At 37.1% G+C, this 23,133-nt stretch overlaps 1 protein-coding gene across 13 annotated transcripts in view; it reads right to left on the bottom strand.

Annotated features, from left to right (window-relative positions):
* The window catches only part of cacna1da (calcium channel, voltage-dependent, L type, alpha 1D subunit, a), a 74,267-nt gene that overhangs the window by 31,232 nt on the left and 19,902 nt on the right, over positions 1-23,133 (bottom strand). For 5 of the 13 annotated variants that reach the window (XM_044120844.1, XM_044120845.1, XM_044120846.1 and 2 more), the window contains 20 exons: positions 21,608-21,747; positions 18,445-18,617; positions 17,776-17,928; positions 16,242-16,438; positions 15,310-15,413; positions 12,432-12,601; positions 11,126-11,200; positions 8,734-8,821; positions 8,576-8,602; positions 8,072-8,232; positions 6,834-7,059; positions 6,532-6,739; positions 5,883-6,003; positions 5,658-5,745; positions 5,520-5,550; positions 5,266-5,423; positions 4,983-5,112; positions 2,024-2,083; positions 1,886-1,945; positions 476-582 (listed from right to left, as the gene is read on the bottom strand). In XM_044120844.1, coding sequence (XP_043976779.1) covers positions 476-582; positions 1,886-1,945; positions 2,024-2,083; positions 4,983-5,112; positions 5,266-5,423; positions 5,520-5,550; positions 5,658-5,745; positions 5,883-6,003; positions 6,532-6,739; positions 6,834-7,059; positions 8,072-8,232; positions 8,576-8,602; positions 8,734-8,821; positions 11,126-11,200; positions 12,432-12,601; positions 15,310-15,413; positions 16,242-16,438; positions 17,776-17,928; positions 18,445-18,617; positions 21,608-21,747 — 2,477 coding nt within the window. The remainder of the gene's footprint in view (positions 1-475; positions 583-1,885; positions 1,946-2,023; positions 2,084-4,982; positions 5,113-5,265; positions 5,424-5,519; positions 5,551-5,657; positions 5,746-5,882; positions 6,004-6,531; positions 6,740-6,833; positions 7,060-8,071; positions 8,233-8,575; positions 8,603-8,733; positions 8,822-11,125; positions 11,201-12,431; positions 12,602-15,309; positions 15,414-16,241; positions 16,439-17,775; positions 17,929-18,444; positions 18,618-21,607; positions 21,748-23,133) is intronic. The other 8 variants (XM_044120848.1, XM_044120851.1, XM_044120849.1 and 5 more) reach the window with 5 other exon arrangements.

The raw sequence follows: 23,133 nt of genomic DNA, 5'->3' as shown, positions 1-23,133 counted from the left end.
AGAAACTGGAGTTAGAAAGGCTTTCATATCAAAGTTGAGAACGTTCGAGCTGTAAATAAAAACAGTGAGATTTGCTGTTTGTCTAGTGGAAACTATTATCAGATTACAGAACAAACAAATATACTCCTCTCTATTAAGTAGATTCAAACAATAAAAGGCACATTTTCACGAACAGATATTTCATAGCACAATATTTGTCAGTGGTGGATTCAGATGAAAACCATCCAAAGTGCTAAAAAATGGCAAGTACTGGAAAGGTTCACTATATCCCATGTGGTTGGGAATGTTGGGTAAGCTCTAATATTCCCAGTGGGGAACTCTGAAAATCTGATTCCAGAGATCTGAGAGAACGCAGAAGAAGTACGCCAGGAGAAATGCGCACAGGAACAGATCTGCGCAGCACAGGAACAGACCTGCAAAAGTGGCTTAAATCCTGTCATGACTGCTTGCAGATCGAATTTTCTTTTTTACTCACTGAATGCCAAAGGAGACAAGAGAAACCCCGACCACCAAGAGATCCAGGAGGTTAAAGTAATTCCTGCAGAATGCTCCCTTATGGAGAAAAGCTCCATATGTTGTCATCTGAGGAGAGGACAGATGGTATTAAAGGCGCCAAAAAAATTACAGCTTTTTATACACAAACAGTGTTACATTTCATACTGCAGAGGACTCAAACACAGCCGATATAAACAGCTTAAACAGGAATATTCTCAGCACTCAGAGTCCTGCAGTCAAACACACACACACACACGCACACACACTTCTCCGCACTCTTTTAGATCACTCTGATTTGGGGTGGCGAGCTCACAGCAGTGAAGCAGGAAGGCTAACTCTACTATCGCCACCCCCACGGCCCTTAAAAACATGAATGTAGTAGTAAGTCATTTATTTCGCAATCCACTATGGAATGAGGCAATCAAACATGCATTTTGTTGCCGTGAAGTCAAACCTGTAACAGCTCTATTTATAGGGATTGGAAACTAGGAATGGCCTTACTGTCACATTCATGTTGGCCGTCCTCTTAAAGCACATTCTGATATGTTCTTTAAATGCTCAGATTAAACTGGAGGCAGCTCCCAGTTGAAACTTTGCAGTTCAGCAGGCAGAGAAGAAAAAACAGCCAAAATAACTCTTCTTCAAATAATGAAAGTAAAATGCTTGTTTTCCAAGCACATATAAATGTGAAGTCCTGCAGAGAGGTCAAGACACAAGACTGCTAACTAGGAGCGCTTTAGAATATAAAGGTCGAAAGCAGTAAAGTTATCAATTGTTTCTTATTTTTGCCTGAACAGCTGCAGAAGCGACTTTACATTGATATGCAGCCAGTCAGGGAAAGCAGACTGAACCATGCTCGGCAGGAACATGGTTGGTTGTGCCCCCTCTTTTATGGTAATTCTGAACAGCAGTCAGTATGATAAGCATGGAGCTTCGTAGCTTTGACTGGAGCTGGCTTTATGCTTTACAACACAAACCCTGACCTCAACTTCAGCCAATGCCTTTGAAAATGTCGGAACACCCCATAAAATTTTGTTGCAAGGCAAACAGAGGTTGCATCTTGTTTTCCACATTTCCACCAAAAATTGTTACAGCGATGACTGCCCCAATGACGTGACACCCAAGTGAGAATAATGCCATGTTCATGTGATGTTTCCTTCCCCTATGAGAAGCTCTTTGATTAGGATAATTTAACAAATCTCGTGTTAATGTTAGTGTGTGCAACCAAAAAGTCCAAAATAGTAATTTGTTTTTTTTTTTTTAAAAGAGGTGCCATGAAGAATAAAAGCAAATAAGAGAAAGGAAACAAACAAGCTAGGTTGCACTGAGTGGCAGGTGACACACAAGGAGAGAATGCAGCAAGGCTCTCGTTGTCACTCTATGGGGTTACCTTCAATACGATCTCAAATGTAAACATACTAGTGAAGACATAATCTGCATAGCCTAGGACCTGGAAGGCAACGAGACGTTTGGAGTGTTATTGGAATGAGGTTAGTGATAGCACAGACAGGGGACACAGGGCATTTACCTTCAACACGATCTCAACAGTAAAGATAGCGGTGAAAGCATAGTCAAAGTAACCAAGTATCTGCAAAAAGCAATGTAGATGTTTAACAAAGACAGTCATCATGCAGCTTTATACATCATTAACAAGATGAAAGAAAGGAGTAAATATTTAAGCATTTACAAAGGAGGATTACCAAGAGTTACTTCACTCAGTTAATGAAGTCAAACATAGGGACTCTATTGCATTTAAAAGGGAAAATTAAACATCCTACCTGAGAATTTAAAATCGGGACCACACTAGTGTTTTTGCTGGATTTAGCTCATAAGAGATTTGTTTTCTTTTTGAGTTTGTTTTAAAAAGTTTCTGTCAGACCACTCCTACCTTGTCAGGCATACAGTTTTATCTAAAAGGACGCTTGACAAAAATCTCAAGATAACAAAATTATCTTGAGATAAAGAGATTTACAAATCTATTTTGTAAAACATCAAGTCTTCTTTATGAAATATGGGTTTTGTTTATAAAGTACCCATACATTGCATAATCTGTGGGAGAAAGAGAGCAATATGTACTGTTCTATTTCAGAAGGACAAAGTGAATCAGATTATGGCATGGTGCCATATATATCTTTTTTTCAATACTTTGTAATCCCCAAACCATCTCCATCTAAAGAGATGTGAGAGCACATTGACGGTCAAATAACATTGGCTACTGCCATGTCAGCCTCTCCAAGCATTTGACATGTTGAAGTGAGTGAATCTTTACTAGGGTAGACAGCGTGTCTGCACACCATAAATTCAGTGTTATCATTATTAGGTCAAAGAAATTAAATTTACACAGCACTCATGCATAGTTTGCATTTGCTACAAAGCGTTTTGACAAGCTGAAACAATCCACATGCCATGTCTACTGTATCAGATGCATTAAAAGGTAATGCCTTAGAGCCCCATATTTTCAGTTCATACACCATTAAAACACATGGAATATAGAGTAAAGCTATAAAAAAAACCTTAAACTTAGTTTGCAGAAAGTTGTCTTTAGTTAGAATAAAAGGAACTCTGTGACCTGATAATTTTTTTCACATTTTGTAAACTTTTTTTCTGAGAACTCTCCTCAACTGGACTCTTAAACAGGATGTGTGAGCTGGATACAAAAGAAACGGTACATTTATGTGGATATTCTTTTCAAGACATTAAATCCAAACAAAAATGTATACAAGTTAATCCTAAATTCCAGGATTTAAAACAGATCAGAAGCTGATCTGCAAATTCCCAATAATATGAGTAGATTCTATTTTGATGCTTACTTATTTGTCCTATATTTTCCAGATTAACTCCACTGGGAAGATTGGGTCTTTTGTGTATTTCTGATGCTTAGTGTGAAACAGTTTGTCCACATTAAATAGAGCACTGTTCATGCATTTAAGGCGTTTTTGCTGAGACAATTTATCATTTTGCTAAATATCTACAACAGAATATTTGTTATTTTAATATATGGCCATTTTATTTGTACATCTTTTCAATAAAGAAAAAAACGTTTTGTTAATATAGGGGTTGGATATATTTTAACTTAATGACAAGAAAAATATATCTAAAAAAATATCTTCAGTACATTTAATGTTGTTCTGTTGTTGTCAGAGATGTCACAAATCTCACATGTTTTATAGTGATGTCGGCTAAATATTTAATGCCAATAGTTTGTGAATCTATGTACTTTGTGTAAACTGCATTAAAAGCAGATTCTTTGGTAAAAAACAAACTTTATGAATGAGTGGAACTTCCCATCAGGCTCTTTGTTTTTTGTGATCTTTGTCATTTGCACCGACAGAAAGAGGTGCAAAGAATCCACCTGGTCGTCTTCATGCATGTATTTAATGCAATTTACTTTGTGAATCCAGTAAAAATTAGGCTTACAGAGAAAAACAACTACAAACTTTGGAGGGGATTACCCAGCAAGTATTTAGAAACTGATCTACATGGCAGAATAATCTAATGTGGGAGTTCTTAAACATAAATGTTTAAAGCTGTTTAAGACACTTGCTTTTAACATAAAGCTACTCAAACAACGCTAAAGAAGCTCCACTATTTCCCATTTTCACAGTCGTATTACCTACATAAACACATTAATCAGAGTAATCCTGGTCCTTAAAAACAACAATCACATTTTTTCTAATAGAATATTATTTTCATGAAGATTTTTACAGAATAACTTATCAACATACCACCTTTATATAGGTTTATCAGTTCTTAGGTAATTATGAGTTATCTAATTTCTTTTATTTTACTGTTAATCTTTTTGTAGCACACATTTTGTGCCTTTTTCATGTGATTTTCTCTTCAAATGCAGTTCTTTTTTCTTTAAAGCAGTATCAATATTATGAATGCTGCTACAAAAGAGGTTTCTGCCTTGACCTCCTCGCTGCGTCTTCAGGGACATGATGCCAGATAAATGCCAACTTTGCTTTAATAAATTACAGTTTTCATATCAAAAGATGATTTTAAGTTGGCCATATCGAATTGTTACAAAATATGATCAGTGGTTTGTGAGAGTAAACTGTAAAACTAGACGTTTTGTTTCTCACTGGATTAATAAACACAAAAGGAATAATTTTTTTCCACAAAATTCCAACATCTATTCTTCCATATATTCAGCTATTATTTATCAAAAAAAATAAAAATAAAATAAAAAAAACATATGTAATTTATCACATGTTAAAACAATTCAATAATTGGCAGGTTAAAAAAATAAAAAATAAAGGCTTTGGTATCTCAAGGACTCTGGTATATATTTGCTTTACACTCAGAGAGCTAAAACATGCAAAAACCAAGAGTGGGGCCATTTGACGAGACTAAGGAGTGTCAAGTGTCAAACAACATTTATTACCTGACAAGTGATTAATCCAAAGAGCTACTTCTCCGTCTGGTCTGTGCTAAATGTGTATCGGTTGCGGATATAGTTTTTTGTGTAAGCTTTGCAGACTTACAATGTTGCGGGCGGAGAAGTTCCGGATCGGGTCTTCGGCAGCGAGCGACACCGAGCTGAGCATGATGAACACCAGGATGAGGTTGGTGAATATGTGGTGGTTGATGAGTTGGTGACAAAACACTCGCACCCTGGAAGAAAGAAGAATAGCTAATCACATATCAGCAAGATACCATCTGCAACTTTACGATTTTAATGTGTAATGAATCGTCAATGCTGGGTCAAACATTTCTTTGTTTTAATAGGTTGAGCGTCGGTTCACTGATGATTTAAGTGTGTCTTACGGGTTTGTGTTACTGAAGATGAAGAAGGCACTTCCCTCTGGGATCGGAATGATCTTTTCCTTCTTTACCAGGTCAGCGATGACCGGCCGAGGACCTGATGGAACCTCTGGGTCTTCCTCATCTCCTCCATTGTCATCATTGTCCTCTTCCTCTTCTTCCTGATAATAAAAATATATCAGAAAATGTGAATAATTGCATAACAATAAATTAGTATATTAGTTTTTGTTTGGTGGTTGAACAAAATGTGATAATACCTTTTCATCTTTGTCATCATCCTTTTTGTCCCTGTAAGTTACAGGAAGATTTTGTAGGTACTTTTTCCACACATGAGGCAATAATAAGAATAATAAACAAAAATATGGTAGAAAGAAATAGTAAGATCAGGTCCCCACTCTTTTTTGTCTCCTTCATCTGTGTTGAGTGATTCTGCATCTGCCAGGTTGTCCACAGCGATGGCCAAGAAGACATTCAGGAGGATATCTGAGCAAAAAGGTCAGTAAAGAATAACTCTCTGATTTAAAAACAAAGAAAGACTCCAACAAACCACATTTTTGCAGTGCCTAAATCCAAACAGTATTAAATAGTAGCAACATGAGAGTCAGAATGAGCCAGGATACAGTTTCCGCATATGAAGAGAATGATGAAGTAAAAACACACGACCATCCCGGAGGAGGAGGGGCCTCCGTACGCCTGGATCCCATCATACATGACAGCGTTCCAGTCTTCTCCAGTCAGGATCTAAATGTATTATAGTACTTAGTGAGATTCAAAGAGGCTGAATGCATCTGCCTGCCACACTTTTCAGATTTATTTTACAGATCTAGCCAACGAAATTCCACCAAAAGGTTTGTATTTGTACTTCCACCAAATGTGGAAACATTAAAAGACACTGAATACTTTTGCAAGCTACTATATAGCAACACATCCACAATAAAAAAAAAAGACTGAGTAAAATTTTTGGTTTCAGAAATATTTCAAACACTGTGTGACTTCAACATAAATTCTCTTCAGGCAGTGAAGACTGTGTGCTTCACTGCCTACAGTAGTGAAGTAGAATCGACACAGTAGAATTGATCCCCAAAGATCCCCATAACTTGGAGGCTGAAACATCTAATTGTAATTTCATCTGAATTAAAATGCGTTGGCATTTTAATTCAAATGAAATTGTTGAAAGTTGTCTCCTATTTATGTTTGTGTTGTTCAGAGACATAAATAAGAAAACAAGCTTTTCTTTGGTTAGATAAAAGTCTAATCATAAAAAAATACCTGAAACACGGTGAGAAGGGCTTGGGGAAAGTTGTCAAAGGTGCTTCTCTTCGTCTGGGTTTCGTCAAAGTTGAACTTCCCACCAAACACCTGCATGCCCAGCAGGGAGAAGATGATGATGAAGAGGAAGAGGAGCAGCAGCAGGGAAGCAATAGATTTCATCGAGTTGAGCAGCGATGCCACCAGGTTACTCAGAGACTGCCAGTGCCTGCGAGGGCCGATTGAAACAAGAGATTACCCGAATAGATAAACAGCACAGTGGGGAGATACACCAACAAACACGAGTAACAAAATAAACTCACCGCGTGACTTTAAAGATCCTCAGGAGACGGACACAGCGAAACACAGAAATCCCAAGAGGAGACATGATTTCCAGCTCGACCAGAATGGTTTCGGTGATTCCTCCGCACACCACAAAGCAGTCAAAGCGGTTGAACAAGGACACACAGTAGGCTTGGAGTCCCAGACTGTACATCTTCACCAACATTTCACATGTGAAGAGGGCCAGCAGCACCTTGTTCGCCACATCTGAAAGAAATAAAAGCATCAATTCAACCTTCAGAAAGACATTGTCAATTTGATTTGATGGAATTAATTGATTTGACTTTAATTTTCATTAAGCAGAAAAAATACTTAAGCATCTTTACATTGAAAACTCAGTGTTACTACATAACTACAGTATGGATTTAAACTTGCTTGATTAAAAACAGAATAAACAATCAAATGAGGAAGTTTTCAACAAAAATGAGGCAATCAGTGTTTGGAGTGTAAATATACATGTATATTTCTTTGTTCTCTTACTCTAACCGATATTATTTTGTATCATACGGATGTCTCTTAAACATAAAACATGCTTTGTGTGAGATTTAAAAAAAAACAAACATTAAGGAGAAATAATTAAAAGACAAAAAAAGCAAAACAAAAATGTACATAAACACAATTAGACTGAGTTCAGTGTAGGCTGGTGCACAGCTGAATGTAAATCGATATGAGAAATGAAAAATCCACATCATTGTTACCCAAGCTGTTCTATCAGGCTAACCTGATTAACAGTGATTATCACAATCTTTTGTGATCAACCTTTCTTTCTTCCACCCTTTCATTCTTTCTCCCTAACTCTGTTGTCCCTACGCCCTCCCTTCCTTTATCTCTATCTCTTTCACACCTTCATCCCTATTATCCTCATCTTTTTTATCCCTCCTTGCTAGTTTTATTTGCTCTTATTATCCCTCTTCACTATCTTGTTTCATCCCTCTCATCCCACATCTGTACAAACTTCATTCCTCCCCTATTATTTCTGTTAATTCTAATCCCAATTTTCTCATCCTCCATCCATCTTAATCTTTTCACCCCTCTCTGTTTTTCATGTTACTCATCCTCTACGATATATTTTCCGTCATCTCTACGTTGTATTATTTGCACTTGGAGAAAGTATTTAGAAAACGGTTACCCAGATTATCATAAAACCCCTCCCAACAATTTAAAAGTTGTGAGGTGGTTCTTGTTCAAAGACAGACGTATTTGTGCATTCAAATCGTACCCTGAACTTGTGTTAACCACATAGGCTGGTTGTAATGCTCCGATGAGATGGTGAGTGTGTTGAGGAACACCAGGATGATGACCAGCCAGTAAAAAGGTACTGACTTCACAGCCAAACGGCACTTCCTGCGGCAGAACCTGTTCCAGCGACGCCAGCGCCGACTACAAGAGGAGAGGGTATGATAAATACAACCTTAAGATAAGAAAATACACACAATGCAGTCGTGATACTACAGCGCAATCCTCAGGGGAACTGTGAGAGTAGAATTTTGCAAGTCATACTGAACAGCAAATGAGCTAAAAACACTGAGTAAGGCTTTTCTATAAAAATACTTTAAGGTACATGCTGACCTTATGAAAACTGCTAATTTATCATCCCCGGAAAAAAAAAAATCATTATGTATAAAGTAGAGCAAAAGCTGCTAACAGGCTAATAGTCAAATACGATCACAACTTATACCAGAAGCTTTTTGCACTAGAAGATGCACCTAAAAGATATACTGACCTGAACTTTGACTTTGAGATTTTCTGACTGAAAGAAAAACAAAACAAAAATGAATTTACAAAACCGTTAGGAGTACTGCGAGATAAAAGTTGTGAAATCCCATTATGAGTTAAAGATTTAAAGCAATGTGGACTAGCTGCAAGTTGCTCTGTACTGACCACAAAGGTCCACAGCAGGGTGTCTTTTCATCCTCTCCGTTCTGATTCTCGGTGTTCACAGACTCTGTTTCGCTGGCTGGAACGCTCGCTACAGCATCACACAGAACAACCATTAGCAACTATAAAATCGCATGCTGTTTTTTTCTTTTTTATCACACAAACCACACCAAAAAGTGCAAACAGAAATGAAACGCTTAATCCACATAATTCTTAAAGTTTAAAGAAAATCTGGAAGCGTTCCATCACTGCTGAACAATAAATAGAAGACAGACAGAGATCTCTGATTGTACTGCAATGCAACAAGAGCATCCATAGAGACAAAAAGGAGCAGCTGTGTTTCTGTCATCTTCAGTATCATCCTGAAGGTGCTGCAAGGCAGTCATGTTACAGGCAAATACACAGCTGCTGTACCAGGGACAACCAATACTAAAAAAATAAATGAATGAAAATAACATGGAAGACATTGGAGAGAGTAGGTCAGAGCTCCTATAACTTGTCTTTGAAATGCTGCTACACTTGGTTTACTATGATATAAAGACAGACTGTGGCGACACTTGATGAGTCGTGCGAAATGTCTCAGCTCTTAAATTCAGGTGAGGAGTGTGCTTCTGCTGAGCTTATGTGGGGAAGTTGTCTTTGATTCCTGAGCTTTCAGACAGCTTTCTGCTCTGAAAACAGTGCTGACTGCAGGAGTTGTGATCTGGGTTTAGCCCTGTTTTTCATATTCAGACTTCTGCTTTTAAACTAGGGCACACGGTGTTAAGTATGTTAAGTGGCTGCTACTGTATATATATCTATTATCACAAAAAAACAGTCTCATTTATTGGCTGACATGTAAGGTTAAGGGAAAGGATATGGAAGTGAAGGTGTATTTTTTAGGCTGTCCAGTAGTAAACCAAGCACAGTGACAAACATACAGTAAACCAGTCTGTGCTGATTTTATAAATAATATAGTACTATTATAAGTAAATACACAAGAGGAAATTTTCATCTTGAAAAGTTTTGACTGTGGATCACATTGCTGAAAACTCAAAAATACAATTTTATTCCCAATCAGTGAATGCATCGTGTCAAGTTGATAACAACCTCTACAATCTTCAGCGATATTACTAATTACAAAGGACCTAATTTAGCTATTTTTAGCCCCAGCGAGGAGTTTAAAGGAAGTCACAGGAAGCAGAGATGAAAGAGGGTATTTTGTTCGACATGTCAACAAGCTGTGGTTCATTCAAGCTGTGTGAGAGAAAAACTTTATGCAGGTAGCAGAAAGGCTGCAAGAGGGCTTTACCTTCTGTCTTATATGGAACTATTTGGAAGATTAATAATTTTGTCAAGGTTTCAAAGTATTAGCAAAACTCTTTTTTTTTTCAGTGACAGCTCTATGTAAACCATAACCACTTAAATAATAAGGGCTACACTTTTAAAGGTGTTTCTATTGTATACATTCTTAAATAATAATACTTAAAAAGGAAAGGAATCAGAATTTGTCAGAATTGGTATCACAAGGCCAAAGCTTTTCGGAAACTGGAAACTGAAATCAGTATCAAAAATGAAAATAATGCATTTAAAATGATCCGTGATATAAATGATGATATAAAATGAGGAGCTGTGCTTAAGGGTTAGTGTTTATACAACTGGCTTTACAGCATCAGCAGCAAAAGGTTAGAGGTTTTAAAAGTTTTATCTATCTCAAAGACATCTGGCCGCACCATGTCCCCTCAAGGTAAAATGAATAAAGTACCCTAATTATCTCGATATGCTTTGGTTAATAGGAACTGCATTTCACCTGAGCCTGCAGCATATGGTGCAAAGTAATATCAGCCACCCATCTTTTCAAAGCTTTTGGGTTTTTACTAAAATCATTTAGAAAATGTAATTCCAATTCATGCCATCTGGCTATGAGATTGGATCTTAGCAGCTTGTATTACAGCATGTATCTGCGTATAAATATCCCATTTTTGAAAGTTAATTTTAATGTATAAAAATAAGAGTCCCATCCAAAGGGGGAAAACTATCTCTCTCCCTTTCTAATAAATGAGGTTCAGGATGTAAAATATGAGTTTTCAAGCGTATTCTCTGGCTTTAGTATACAATAAACGCTCTTTTTCAAGAAGCTAAAGAGAATTTGTTTCACCAACAGATACAAACCCCCCCCCCAAAAGGATAAGAATAAAAAGTATCTTTATATATTGTGAGGTAGCAGATCACCAGAGATAATTTGTTTTTCACTTGTTGTGTAGGGATAACATATTTTCAGCAATTCAGCATTTTTCTAGGACAATCCATACCTAAAGCAGTTACTAAATATCAGCAAGGTTATTTATTTACATAATGTGAAAAAAACAACAGACATAAAGATTGGGCACACTGGAGGGAGAACCACAGGATTTACCATGAGTGTCGGACGACTGGCTGAACCACCCAAACCTTCCTTTCTTCTTCTCGGTGAGGTCAGCCAGAGTCACCCCTTCATGTGCAATGCATGCAAGCCCCCATGCATTCAGACACAACGGCACAGCAGAGGGTCATGTGGAGGGCGGGGAAGAGGGCGAGAGTGGGGTGCTATCAAAATGGGTCAGAGCAGACAAGCACCACAGGACAACAACAGTATTCAAAATATCAATATCCAACAATGACAAAAGCAGCAGGAGTCACACTGGACTGCAGACACTGAGTTGGGCAGAAGAACAACAATGGAGAGCAGTTAGTGACAGGAAGCATCTGGAAGTGACGAGGACCTGGACCAACATGCGAACATGTTAGCGGCAGGGACTCATGGAGACCCGACTGACACGTGAAGCTGGATGAAGATGGATTTTTGAGCGAAAAAGGTGTGGACCATTGGCCTTTTGGGAAAATATTCAGAGTAACGCTGCATGGGAAACTTAAAAAGTGATATAGAACGAGAAACTGAGCAATGGGTGTGGCAATCGCAGTTGGAGCTCATGTATGAATATGCAAATGATTCAATAAGCTATAATTACCATTTTCAAATACAAGCTGAGGCCAAAGCATGTTGTCTCTTCTACGTCATGTTTTGGAACTTAAAGAAATAAGATCTGGATTGAGAGTTTTTCTTCTGCTAAAGTCATTTGTTAGATTTTTTCCTCTCCAATAGAATTATATATTTTGTCAAGATTTAGCCTAAGCAAAACCCCCTGGTCTGAAAAAGTGCTAAGATTAGCTGTGAAAATGTAAAAGGGCCTTAAAGCAAAACTCAAAGACACCATTCTTTGCTTTTAGTTAACTGCTCTGGAAAATACCTAAAATATTTAAAGAACATTTTTGGACACTTTCCTTAAATAATTGTGATGATTATGAAACTGAACTGACAGCAACACACTTTTTAAAATTCCTAAAAATCAGGTGTGTGTAACCTTTGATTTAACTAAATATTATTGGCAAATAAATTTAAAACAACGTAATTTATTTTATTCTACCTATACTACCTGGCAGTCATTTTCTAGCATCCGGAGTTCAGGTTTTTTTTTGTGCATCTTGCTTTTGAAGAGCTTCGTTTGCATGTAGGTTGTAGCGCAACGAGTTCAATTGGTCACCAGGAAATGTGCCACTCAGTAAGTGAAGCCCAAAGCTTTCATGCCAACAACAACAAAAAAAAAGAATGCTGCTGAATATTTTCCTTGATAATTCAAGTTCAGCAATGTTGGCTGCTTGTGAGAGAGAGGATGGTTGCTTACGGTTTCGCTTGCTCCCCTCCTCAGCCTCGTCCTCGTTGTCAGGGTCAATATCTTCAGCCTGAGTGATCCAGTCCAGGTAGCCCTTCAGGTCCTCCTCCAGCTGCTGCTTCTCACGCAGCTTCTGGAAGTCTCCTCGAGCTTTAGCTTTCTCTCTCTCCTTGGAGAACTCTCTGCAATATGGAAGCAGCAATCATAGACAAAAACAAACATACACATGCAAAGATCTGCATGAGTTAATGCAAACACAAACAAAAACAAGCATTCACAGCAAACAAGAGGAGCTCTTTCACACGCAAAGGAATATCTGTGTTTGCTAGCATTAAATGATCTGATTTGTTGTTTTTTTGTGGCATGGCTTAATATTTCAGTTTGTGTTTTTCTGAACTCTTGCCACTGGAGGGAGATGCGCACCTTACAGAGACGCACAGTGCTATAAATAAGAGTCCAGCAATACAGTGGCGTATCCTTGAGGCGATCGTCTTAATCATACAGAAAAGGTAAATTTCTGCAGACAGAGTTTTATGAAAACATGCAACACTCACATTAAATAATAGCTTATAGGAATTATGAAATAGTGAAACTATGAAAGAAGAAAATTGTTTATACTAAGACAAATACACTTTTAGACTACTATAATGACTAAGTTAAACACCTGACCATATTTAGGTGACTAAAGCACACGGCGCAAAGAGAAATGTCCTAACCAATGAGAAAGCTGCTCAGGACGTGAAAAACGTTAGACGTAAAGTAACAGAAAACTTGAGCAAACAGATAACATCATTTTAAAACCATCTACAGGAACTTCTCGTCCACCTGGTTTGACAGCTCTGGCAACCTTAATGGATTTCCAAAAAAAGAAAAATAAACCCTCCTTCCAACTGGTCAACCAGCTAGAGTTAAATCTACTGTAGCACCCGCCCGGCGCTGTAGCGACGGGAAGGCAAACCGGGCTTTGAGAGAGCTTAGGCGCGCAGAGGGAGTGAAGGGCGAAGAACAAGATTAATTTTTCTCTCAGAAGATGACTTGGGCTGCTGAAGGCAGAAATGTTCACAATGCAGTTGTCATAGACAGGATGTAATAGTTTAGAATCAAAACAGCCGAGAAATTTACAAGCACATTACAGGTGAATTATAATATTTCTGAAATGTTTAGTAATTAGATTACTGAAATGAAATAACATAGATTTAATACATGGTTGTATTTTGACACGCTTCTTTCTGTTAATGGTGAATATTATGGCTTATAGCTAATGGAAACAGACAAAAAAAAAAACACCAATAAAGGAATTTCAACATAAAACTATCACCTTTCTGAAATGTATGTCCAATGGATAGTATCATAGACAAGATTGTTGATTGTTGATAATTCTCCAGGTGAAGTCACTGACATGCTACATGAGGAGCATTAGCCACAAAGTGACACTGCTAAAGAAGCTTACAGAGTGTTGTCACATAGTATATCAATGGAAAGTTCAGTGGAAGGAAAAACTGTGGTATAAAAAGTTGTTCAAATAACAATGATAACAATAGCACTAAAAAGACTGTGAAGCAAAGCTCAAGCAAACGTTTGTTGTAGATTCACCAAGTGTGTGCTGCGGCTAGACTCAATAAAAAACATTTTATTTCACTTAAAGTTAAGAGGAATTGAAAAATGTGATGGAAAAAGGTGGAAGCTAAAGAAAAATGATGTCTACGTGTGCTTCACTGCCCAGGACACTAGCCTGAACAAAATCCCAAAGAGAAAATATAAGATGAGATCAGGAACACCAGATCCAACCATGTTGACGTGCTGAAGGTTTTTGCAAACTGGGCTCCACTAACACAACAGCACAGCCACAGGGGGCTTCCCTCCATGTTATGCCACATTGATCCAGTAATTCATGCAAGAAGAGCCTCAACAAAGTATCGAGTACATTAACAGCAGGCCAACCCTTTTGTATAAAACACATTTTATACTGAGTTACAGAACCTGAACATTGGTTTATATTAGCTATAACCTATAATGTTAAAAATTACCATAAGTTTCTTGAAATATATCACTATATAACTAGTCCTGTCACAATAAATAATAAATCAATTAATAAATTAAAAGAAACTCAATAATTTTCATTTTCTTGATTCATAGTTTTTCTCTTTTCTCTCTCTTTTTACCAAAAACTGAATGATTAAAGTTTTGGTCTCAACTATCCCTTATGAAAGATAATTTTGTTTACATAGACTTCATAATTAATTTTATTTGTTGTTTCTGTTGTTTTCTTTCTTTATTTTGGATATGTTATATGTCTTACAATTCCACTGTTTAAATGTTTATTATAATTAAAAGTTTATTGATCTTTGAGAATGAGTTCTTGCATTATTATGCCATTATTATTAGTATTTGACTTGAAAATGGTCTCAAAACAATATTATCATTTATTGCAATAAGTTCTGGGCTAATCTATCGTTCAGCAAAATTCATTATTTTGACAGGCCTATATATAACAAATCCATATCATATCATGCAAGTTTCACTTTTGGGATGCACCTTTATTCTCCAGGTTAGGTGCAGGTTATTATTATCACAATTTTACCATAACAATGGTAAACTGATGTATAATCCCAAAGAGAGATACATGCTTTCCACACTGCAAGCCAAATCCACCGCACACGCTGCGTCTTACCCACTTAGCACACCTAACACAAGGTTTAACACGAAAAAGGAGCCCAGTATAATCAGGCTGACAAAGTAAATCCACGGCGTTTCAAATCCGATGGCATCGTTGACCTACAGGAGCCGAGAGCAGCCAGTTAACAGACACAGAAACAAAGAAAAAAACAGAGAACCTCCAGCTCACAAAAGAGCAGAAAGCCCCTGTCTTCAAAGAGGAAAAGGCTCTTACCCGCTCAACACACCCAAAACCAGGTTAAGAACGAAAAAGGAGCCGAAGATCACAAGACTGACAAAGTAAACCCATGGAAGCTCAAAGCCCATAGCATCGTTCATCTGGAAAAGCAAACATGGAAGGAGAAGAAGAGAAGAGAGAAAAGAGGAAAAACGGAGTAAAATCAGCAGAAAAGAGAAAAGAGAATCAAGCTGAAAAAGTCATCTGTCTTAAAGGAGACATACTACAAAACTGATTATAATTGTTCTAGCTTTCTTTCTTGCACTGCTTCTACAAGCAAATTTAACATAGTATTTCACTTTATTTAGGTGAAAAAGCTCTAGAAACCTCCTCTTGCCCTTTTTCTATGAAAAGATGTTGCATTAATCCAGTCTTTTATTTAAAGACTGATGATCGAGTCTTAATTTTTACTCATTATTATGTGCTGTATTTTAATACTTTTACTTTATAGTTGTTACATGACAAAATTTGAAAAAAGGTATTAAAATCCTGAGAAAAAAAACAACTGTGAAATCTAGGATTTATAGAGATGATACCACAATTACAGTGTTTTAACTGCTGGATATCTATTAGACAACTTAAATCTGTCTATCTACCTAAGATATTTAGATACAGTATTTCACTATCTATGACATATTAGAGTCATCGACATAAATAAATTAAAAGAAATTATTATGCAAGATTGTAAAAATCCACCATAATATGTCTCTTTTAAAACCGATCTCATAAGAATATTGATAGCGCCAGATCAGCAGTAATAGGTTGATGAATGTGTTGAGTCATTTAGCCAATCAATCACATGTGAGTGATAAAAGATGCCTCAGGAAATGATCATCACCTTCATCAACACACTGTCAGTCACATTACTGCGGTTGAGGATGCATCAAAGCTGAAGGCATGTGGGCCAGTGAGGCCAGAGCAGTACTCACCCAGTAGAGCACGTCCGTCCAGCCCTCCATGGTGATGCACTGAAACACCGTCAGCATGGCAAACAGAAAGTTGTCGAAGTTGGTGATGCCCCCGTTGGGGCCGTGCCAGCCTTCTCTGCACTGTGTGCCGTTGATGGGGCATTGGCGCCCGTGCCCTGAGATCGCGCAGGGAGCTGGATCATCCTCTGCTATCAAATCTGCAGAAAGACACAGTCAGTCATCTTTAGATGAAGGTAAGTCATCTTCACTTCTGATTTCTAGCCTCAGTTTGCATTTAGCATTAAGAAGGCCACATGCAGACATTAAAACACAAGCATCATTCTGGTTTACAGAAAGATATTATGTCATATTGTTACTAAGCCATGTTATTTTACTTATAAATGAATGAATTTCTGTGTTTTTCTGTCTGGTAATCCTGTAAACAGTTCCAGGTGGGAACAAGGAAAGGTTAAAAAGTTGTGCTTTTAGGATTCCAGTGAATGAGAAGCATCATTAATAAACGTACAAAACATTAAACAGCACTTAAAATTGAATACATTCTTAAAGATTTTGGTAAGCCAGCATATTGACAAATCATCCAGGAGTTTAAATGAACCAAGAACAACGTCTGAGACACTGCCGGCCTAATTTGACTTGATTAGGGTTTTCTTCTTGATTAAACATTGAGACAGAGATTTGCCAAATTTCACAAAAGACATGCAAGGTCAAAACTACAGCTAACTAAAAGAATACAAAAGGTCATGCTAGATTTCCTAAAAGAAAAAAAAATAATACAAAAAAAAAAAAACTCTTAAGGATCACTCTGATATTTTGAATGGTGTGCATTAAGTCTTATTTTGTATGAAACTAAACTGATCAAAAAATAACAAACAATATCAGCAGCCAAAATGGTGGTGGTAGTGTGTAGGTAAGGACTAGCTGTGTTGTTCCAGGACTAAGACAACCATGAAACCTGTTCTCTAGCAGACAACTCTGGAGAACAGTTATCAGGAGGACACCACCAAGTCCACCTCTTGATAATTTAGGTTTTGGTGTGGCGTAGACCAGAAACAATTCTGATTCAGATGTTATGCAACTTTAAAGCTCATTTTTCTTGTCATTTCAGGCATTCCATATGAAAAAAATTGTTTTTAAAGGAAGTTTTCATTTAAAAGTGGCTTTTGTATTCACTCAGGCTCATTTTGTCCGATATTAAGATTTGTTTAATTATCAAAAAAAAGAGGAATGGTCAAGGGGGCAAAACTCCCTTACAAAGAAAATTAAATACATAAAATTTTATTAAAGCAAGCTGAATTGTCACAACTACAGTCTTTTGATTACCATAAAATTAAACTGGAGACAACCTGAAGCATTACACAAATGTTTAGCAAATCCTTTACGTTTGTCACTATGACATTATAATTTACTGAAATAAATGTAGAAAGAGCCTCAATGGGTGTTTTTGGTAAGGAAAGCAGAAAAAGCTGTTCATAATGCTGCATTGACTGAAAATTGCAATCGCTTTCATGAGTAAAAGAAAACCAAGGGGTCTCACCTGTGCCGCCTATATAGCAGGTTGCATGCATTTTACCGATGAAAAGCTCCAGGCCAATAATGGCATAGATGATGATGACAAACAAGACAAGGAGGGCGATGTGCAGCAGAGGAACCATGGCTTTAATGATGGAGTTCAACACCACCTGTAAACCTAAGCAAAAATGAAAAACAAACATATGATAGAGATATGGCCAAAACGATGAGCTCTTATGTTTTCGTTTCTTATTGCTAAATTTTTAAACACGTAGCACCAGATGGTAAAGAGCTTCAACCCTGCGGGGAATAGAAGAAAAACATTTATGCAAATCTTGATGGCTTGGGTCATACAACTGAACCTTCAGCACCCTGTGATGTTTATTAGATAAAAATATATATTTTTAGAGCAGTGCAACACTAGTTTAAGTGTAAGCTATATCTAAGTGCATTTAATACAACCCATGTACCTTTATTAAGGAACATTAATCTCGTTTTGCTTTAACACACTGAGCACCTGACCCTGAAGCGTTGATGAAGATACTGAATAGATGTTTGTGTTAAAAAGTCCGCAGGATCTGAACGTTTACAATCTGGACTTGGCATGAGGATTTATTCACATTCTGTTTTGTTCTGAATAAGGAAATTAAATTGTTTCAAACAAAAATACGCAAAGTATCTGTAGAAAACTTACTGGGTACTCCTGAGACCAGCCGCAGGGGTCGCAGCACACGGAAGGCTCGAAGGGCTTTAACGTCAAATCCACCGGGTTTACCCCCGTGGCCATGCGTCGACGGATGGGTACTGTCGGTTTCACCTTCTCCCTTATCTTCTTTGGTCAAAAATTCCAAAACAACACTGAAGAGTCTGCAACCAAAAACAAGTTTCCTCTATCAATTTCTTTAGGACAGTAAATGCAGCATTTTTTTATTTGAGCTTTATTCAAACACTATTTGATGAGGCCAAAACAAAAAACAAAAAAACTGACAGCAGATATTATGATTCATCTATAAGTCAGGTCACTTCTAAAGAAATGTTAAGATGAATATTTGGCCTCCTTAGCTCCACACTAGCCATTGAAATCATGTAACTATGGCTACATTAAACAGGAGATAATTGTTTTCAAAGAACCTATTGAGCATTACTCCTGGGCAATAAAACAATATAAATATTTTATAAAGAAATAAAATGACTGCATAAATAATAAAGGTAGATTTTAATATTCAATAAGACAGACAATACGCTTATCAGACAGTATGCGAACCACCATTTTTACAGCATTCTTACAAGAAGAAAAAGAGATTGCAAGCTGTAAAAATGTCTGTATAAGGATATGTATGTTTACTACAACATATTTGCACTTTTATGTAGTTTTGCTAATGGGATTTGTACATCATTGTTTTCCTGGCTGAGAACTTTGTTTCTTTCAAGACTAAAGTATGTCTAAAATAGCACCTTAGACACTGGATTGATCATTTGAGTCTATATCATAATAGATATTAAAATTATTCAGATGTATCAGTTGTGTATCTTAAAAACAGCAAAAAAGCAAAGACATTCATCATAATAACTGCTTCCTGCTGCGGACTCAGAGTAGAATTAGATTTCACAGTGAAGGAGGACACTTTGTTATACTCGCTTAGAGTGGAGCTTAGAGATTTCTCACCTAGCCAGAAGGGGGGAATCATTTTGACTTATCACATCCAAGCTGTGGAGTTAAAACAGTGAATGAAGCTGCTGATAGGAGCTGAAAGAAGTTCTGATGGCCTTAAAGCACAGTCTGCTCCAACTTCTGCTCCACTGAGTCACAGCTGCTGGACTAAACACCCGCCAGTGGGGGTTCACAAGACATCGGCTCATGCTCACATATTGACAACTTTCTTTTATTGATGAAACCACAGAAGAACCAAGCTTTCAGCAGTTGAAGCATCTCATACGAAGGTTTTCAAACACCTGTTAAGGTCTAGTTGATAAATATATTTGAGCCTTTCTAGTAACATAAAGAGCACTTATTACACAAATCAATTGGTTTAACAGATAAGTTTCCACTGGTGAAATTAAAGGGTGGGAGACTGTTGACAGAAAGACTATAGAAAAAACAAAAAACAAAAAAAAAACATAAGAAGTCCAGTTTGGAATTTGACATAACTCATCAGGAGACAGAAAACATATGGAAGAAGGTTTTCTGATCAGATGAGATCCAAACTGTGCAGACAAATACACTACACATCATACTGAACACAACATCCCGATGATAAAACAGATGTTTTCCATCTTCCCTATTTTGATGAAAATTTTCAGTTTCATACCCCTAAATATGTACAGCAGGATGAGGTGATCCTGCACACAGAGGCCAAATACAAACACAAAACTGTATAACATTTTATGTTTTTTGTTGGCAATTACACACAGCTGTGTTTTTGTTTATCACATAGAACCCTACTTTATGTATTGAGACATTTCTGTTTTAAAGTGACAAAATACAAAAAGGAGTATGAATATTTTCACATTATGCCTTGATTAACCTTTGTAGAAATTTCCTTTTATTATTTTTTGTTGTGACATTTAAGATTTTATCAGTGACATTTCAGCATAAACGATTTTCACTTGAAAACATTGTTGTTTCAGTGGAAACTTCTACTCGTACCATTTGAACAAGACCATTATCTATATTCCATCAAAAACATTTATCTGCTATAAACCATGAATCATCAAATGTTAAAGATGCTTCATTTGTACATGCATGCACTAAACCCTGTCAGAAAATGGACTGCACCTCTGACATCAGATACAAGCTGGATTATCTTGGTTTGTCATTTTGGTGCTTTATAGCAGCAAGAGTCACTCTTCATAGCAGAGGCAGCCTTCGTTGCATGTGACTGGATGGCAGATCAACACCGCATGCGGCACACAGACAGAGATCTGACCCAGCTACCCATCGGACTGTGCGTATTAGAGGAGAGATACAGGCAGGAGGAAGAAAGAGGAGGGTGGGTAAAAAGCTGTGATAAAGATGATGAGAGTGTGCAGGAGACAGGAATAAGGGTGGACAGGTTTGGGGAGCTAACAGCATGAACCATCAAAACTATGATATTAACGAGGAAGATGTATTGGTACTATGATTTGATTTTATTTTTTTTGTAATTTGAGAATCTTGTTTACTTGCTTTGGAAGCAATGCAATAATTAAGGGCCAAGGTCACATTCTGCTGCGTTGCACCAATACATGGATAAAGATTCAGGCTTTAAAAGCACACATCTGATGTTTCCATAACAGTGTGTACAAAGTGACAATTATTTGAGCAAACTAAAACAACCATAAACTTATTTCAGTTTGGGACATTTGTATTTCATATTTTGTGCTGGTTATTTTCAAGACTTGCTAATATTTATTTCTTTTCGTCTTTCATTTATACATTCTAAGAAAAAATAACAATTTGTGCTTCCCTGTGTTTTAGGAAGCTATATCGTGCGGTATTAATGCCAACAAGCTGCAGACACAAAACAGAGCAGGATGGTAGAGAGTGAGTGAAGGAGAGGAAAAGATGTGAGGGAGAGTTGGAGAGGAGAATAAAAATGGAGATATGGTGAGTCACTCCAATGGTGGTAAAGCTCTGATTTATTCTCTCTGTCTTTTCTGGGTCATATACTGTGGGTGTTTGAGGGGCTCTATTAGCAGTTGGCCACTCGGAGCAGAGGCTTAAGCAACTTTAACTTCTCCTCCAGCAAATACTGTAAACTGTCAAACTGAAGCAAGAAAAAAAACACCCAACTAAAAATAGCGAAACCCTTAGGACCTGATACATAAATAAAAGGCACAAAATGTTAAAAGCAGCAATCAATGACATAAGGACTTACCCAATAACCACAATGACAAAATCCAGCATGTTCCAGCCATTTCTCACATATGCATTCTGGTGCATCACCAAACCATAAGCGATAATCTTCAGAAAGGTCTCAATAGTGAAAATGATGAGGAAGGCATATTCAACTGTTTCCTGCAAACACAAAGAAATAAAGAAAAAACAAAAACAAAAGTAAATGATCCGCCAGCAGCAACCTTAAGTCATATTCATGAAAACATGATCACATTATTTAACAATGTGTTTCTTTGGTGGCCATCAAACACAGAATAGAAACAAAATCAAACACATTTGATCACAAATAAATTTAATCTTAGTATTAATATAACATAATAATAAACACAAATAGAGATCTAAAGAAATAAATCCGACACCTTGCCTTTTTACTAGGCACGGGTTCAGTCTGAAAACTTCCAATAAATATTTTCTAGCATCAAGAAAACATGGATTTTTTTTCTTTTTCAAATGGACGCTATGGACCTCTTGCATGTTATTGTTTACGTCCGGAAATGTCACGCATGCGCAAAACGCTGGAGGGCAAAAACGCTTCTTTTCCATGACACCCATAGCCGCGCTAGAACTATTTTGTTAACTAAATTAAACCTGGAGATGTTGGTATGATTCATTCAGTGCAGAACGCCACAGCAAAGGGAAAAATAACACCAAAAAGCCGTTGAAGAACAAGTCAAAGCCACTTTTCTCTGCTCTTTATGTCGGCTAGCTACACAAAGACTGGTGTTCATTGCAACTGACAACATTATACACACACACACACACACACACACACACACAAAAGAAAAACTCAAAAACATTTCCCACACAAAGAACAGAACATTCGGTCCATTACACTATTATGACTTTAGGCTTGATTTTTATTTAGTAATAATCAAATGTTACTGTGGTAGATTAGCTACCGCTTCTATAAGCGGTAGCTAATAGAAGCGGTAGCTTTAAATTAGGTGTTTAAATTAGCTACGCTAATTTAAACACCTGCTCTAGTGATAAATCAGAGATAGTGTTTGGGTCGGCTGTTTCTATTTTTTAACTGAACGGAAACACATCACATCTATGTTACGCTTGTCAAAGTCGAGCCAGAATAACTAAAATACTTTCCTTTTCCTAGCTACTTTTTTTTTCTTAATTAAAACTCATTCCAGACCTTGTTAGCTAGTTGTGACAGTGTTGACAATTAGTAGCAAAGCATCGCGTCCCTCTTTCGTTTTATATGTCAGGCGAACTTTTAATATTTATTTTTAGTGCGTTATAGTGGTAACTTAGCTAAAGCCAATGGTAGTCATTGCCAGCAGCTTTGTGCCCTCTAGCAGGCAAAAAGCAGGCAATGCCGTGACGTCATCTAGCGCGCCTGACGTCACGCCACAACGTGTCTTTACGTGATACAAAAAAAGAACAAAATAAACACCAGTAATATTAAATTGTAGCTATGAAATATAGAGCTTTGTTATTGCATGAATCATTTTTTATGCAATAAAATAAATAAGAAATATTCTACATGTTGGTGGT

The sequence above is a fragment of the Gambusia affinis genome, linkage group LG07 (genome assembly GCF_019740435.1).
Source record: "Gambusia affinis linkage group LG07, SWU_Gaff_1.0, whole genome shotgun sequence".
NCBI lineage: Eukaryota > Metazoa > Chordata > Actinopteri > Cyprinodontiformes > Poeciliidae > Gambusia > Gambusia affinis.
This window is presented reverse-complemented; position numbering and strand designations above follow the sequence as displayed.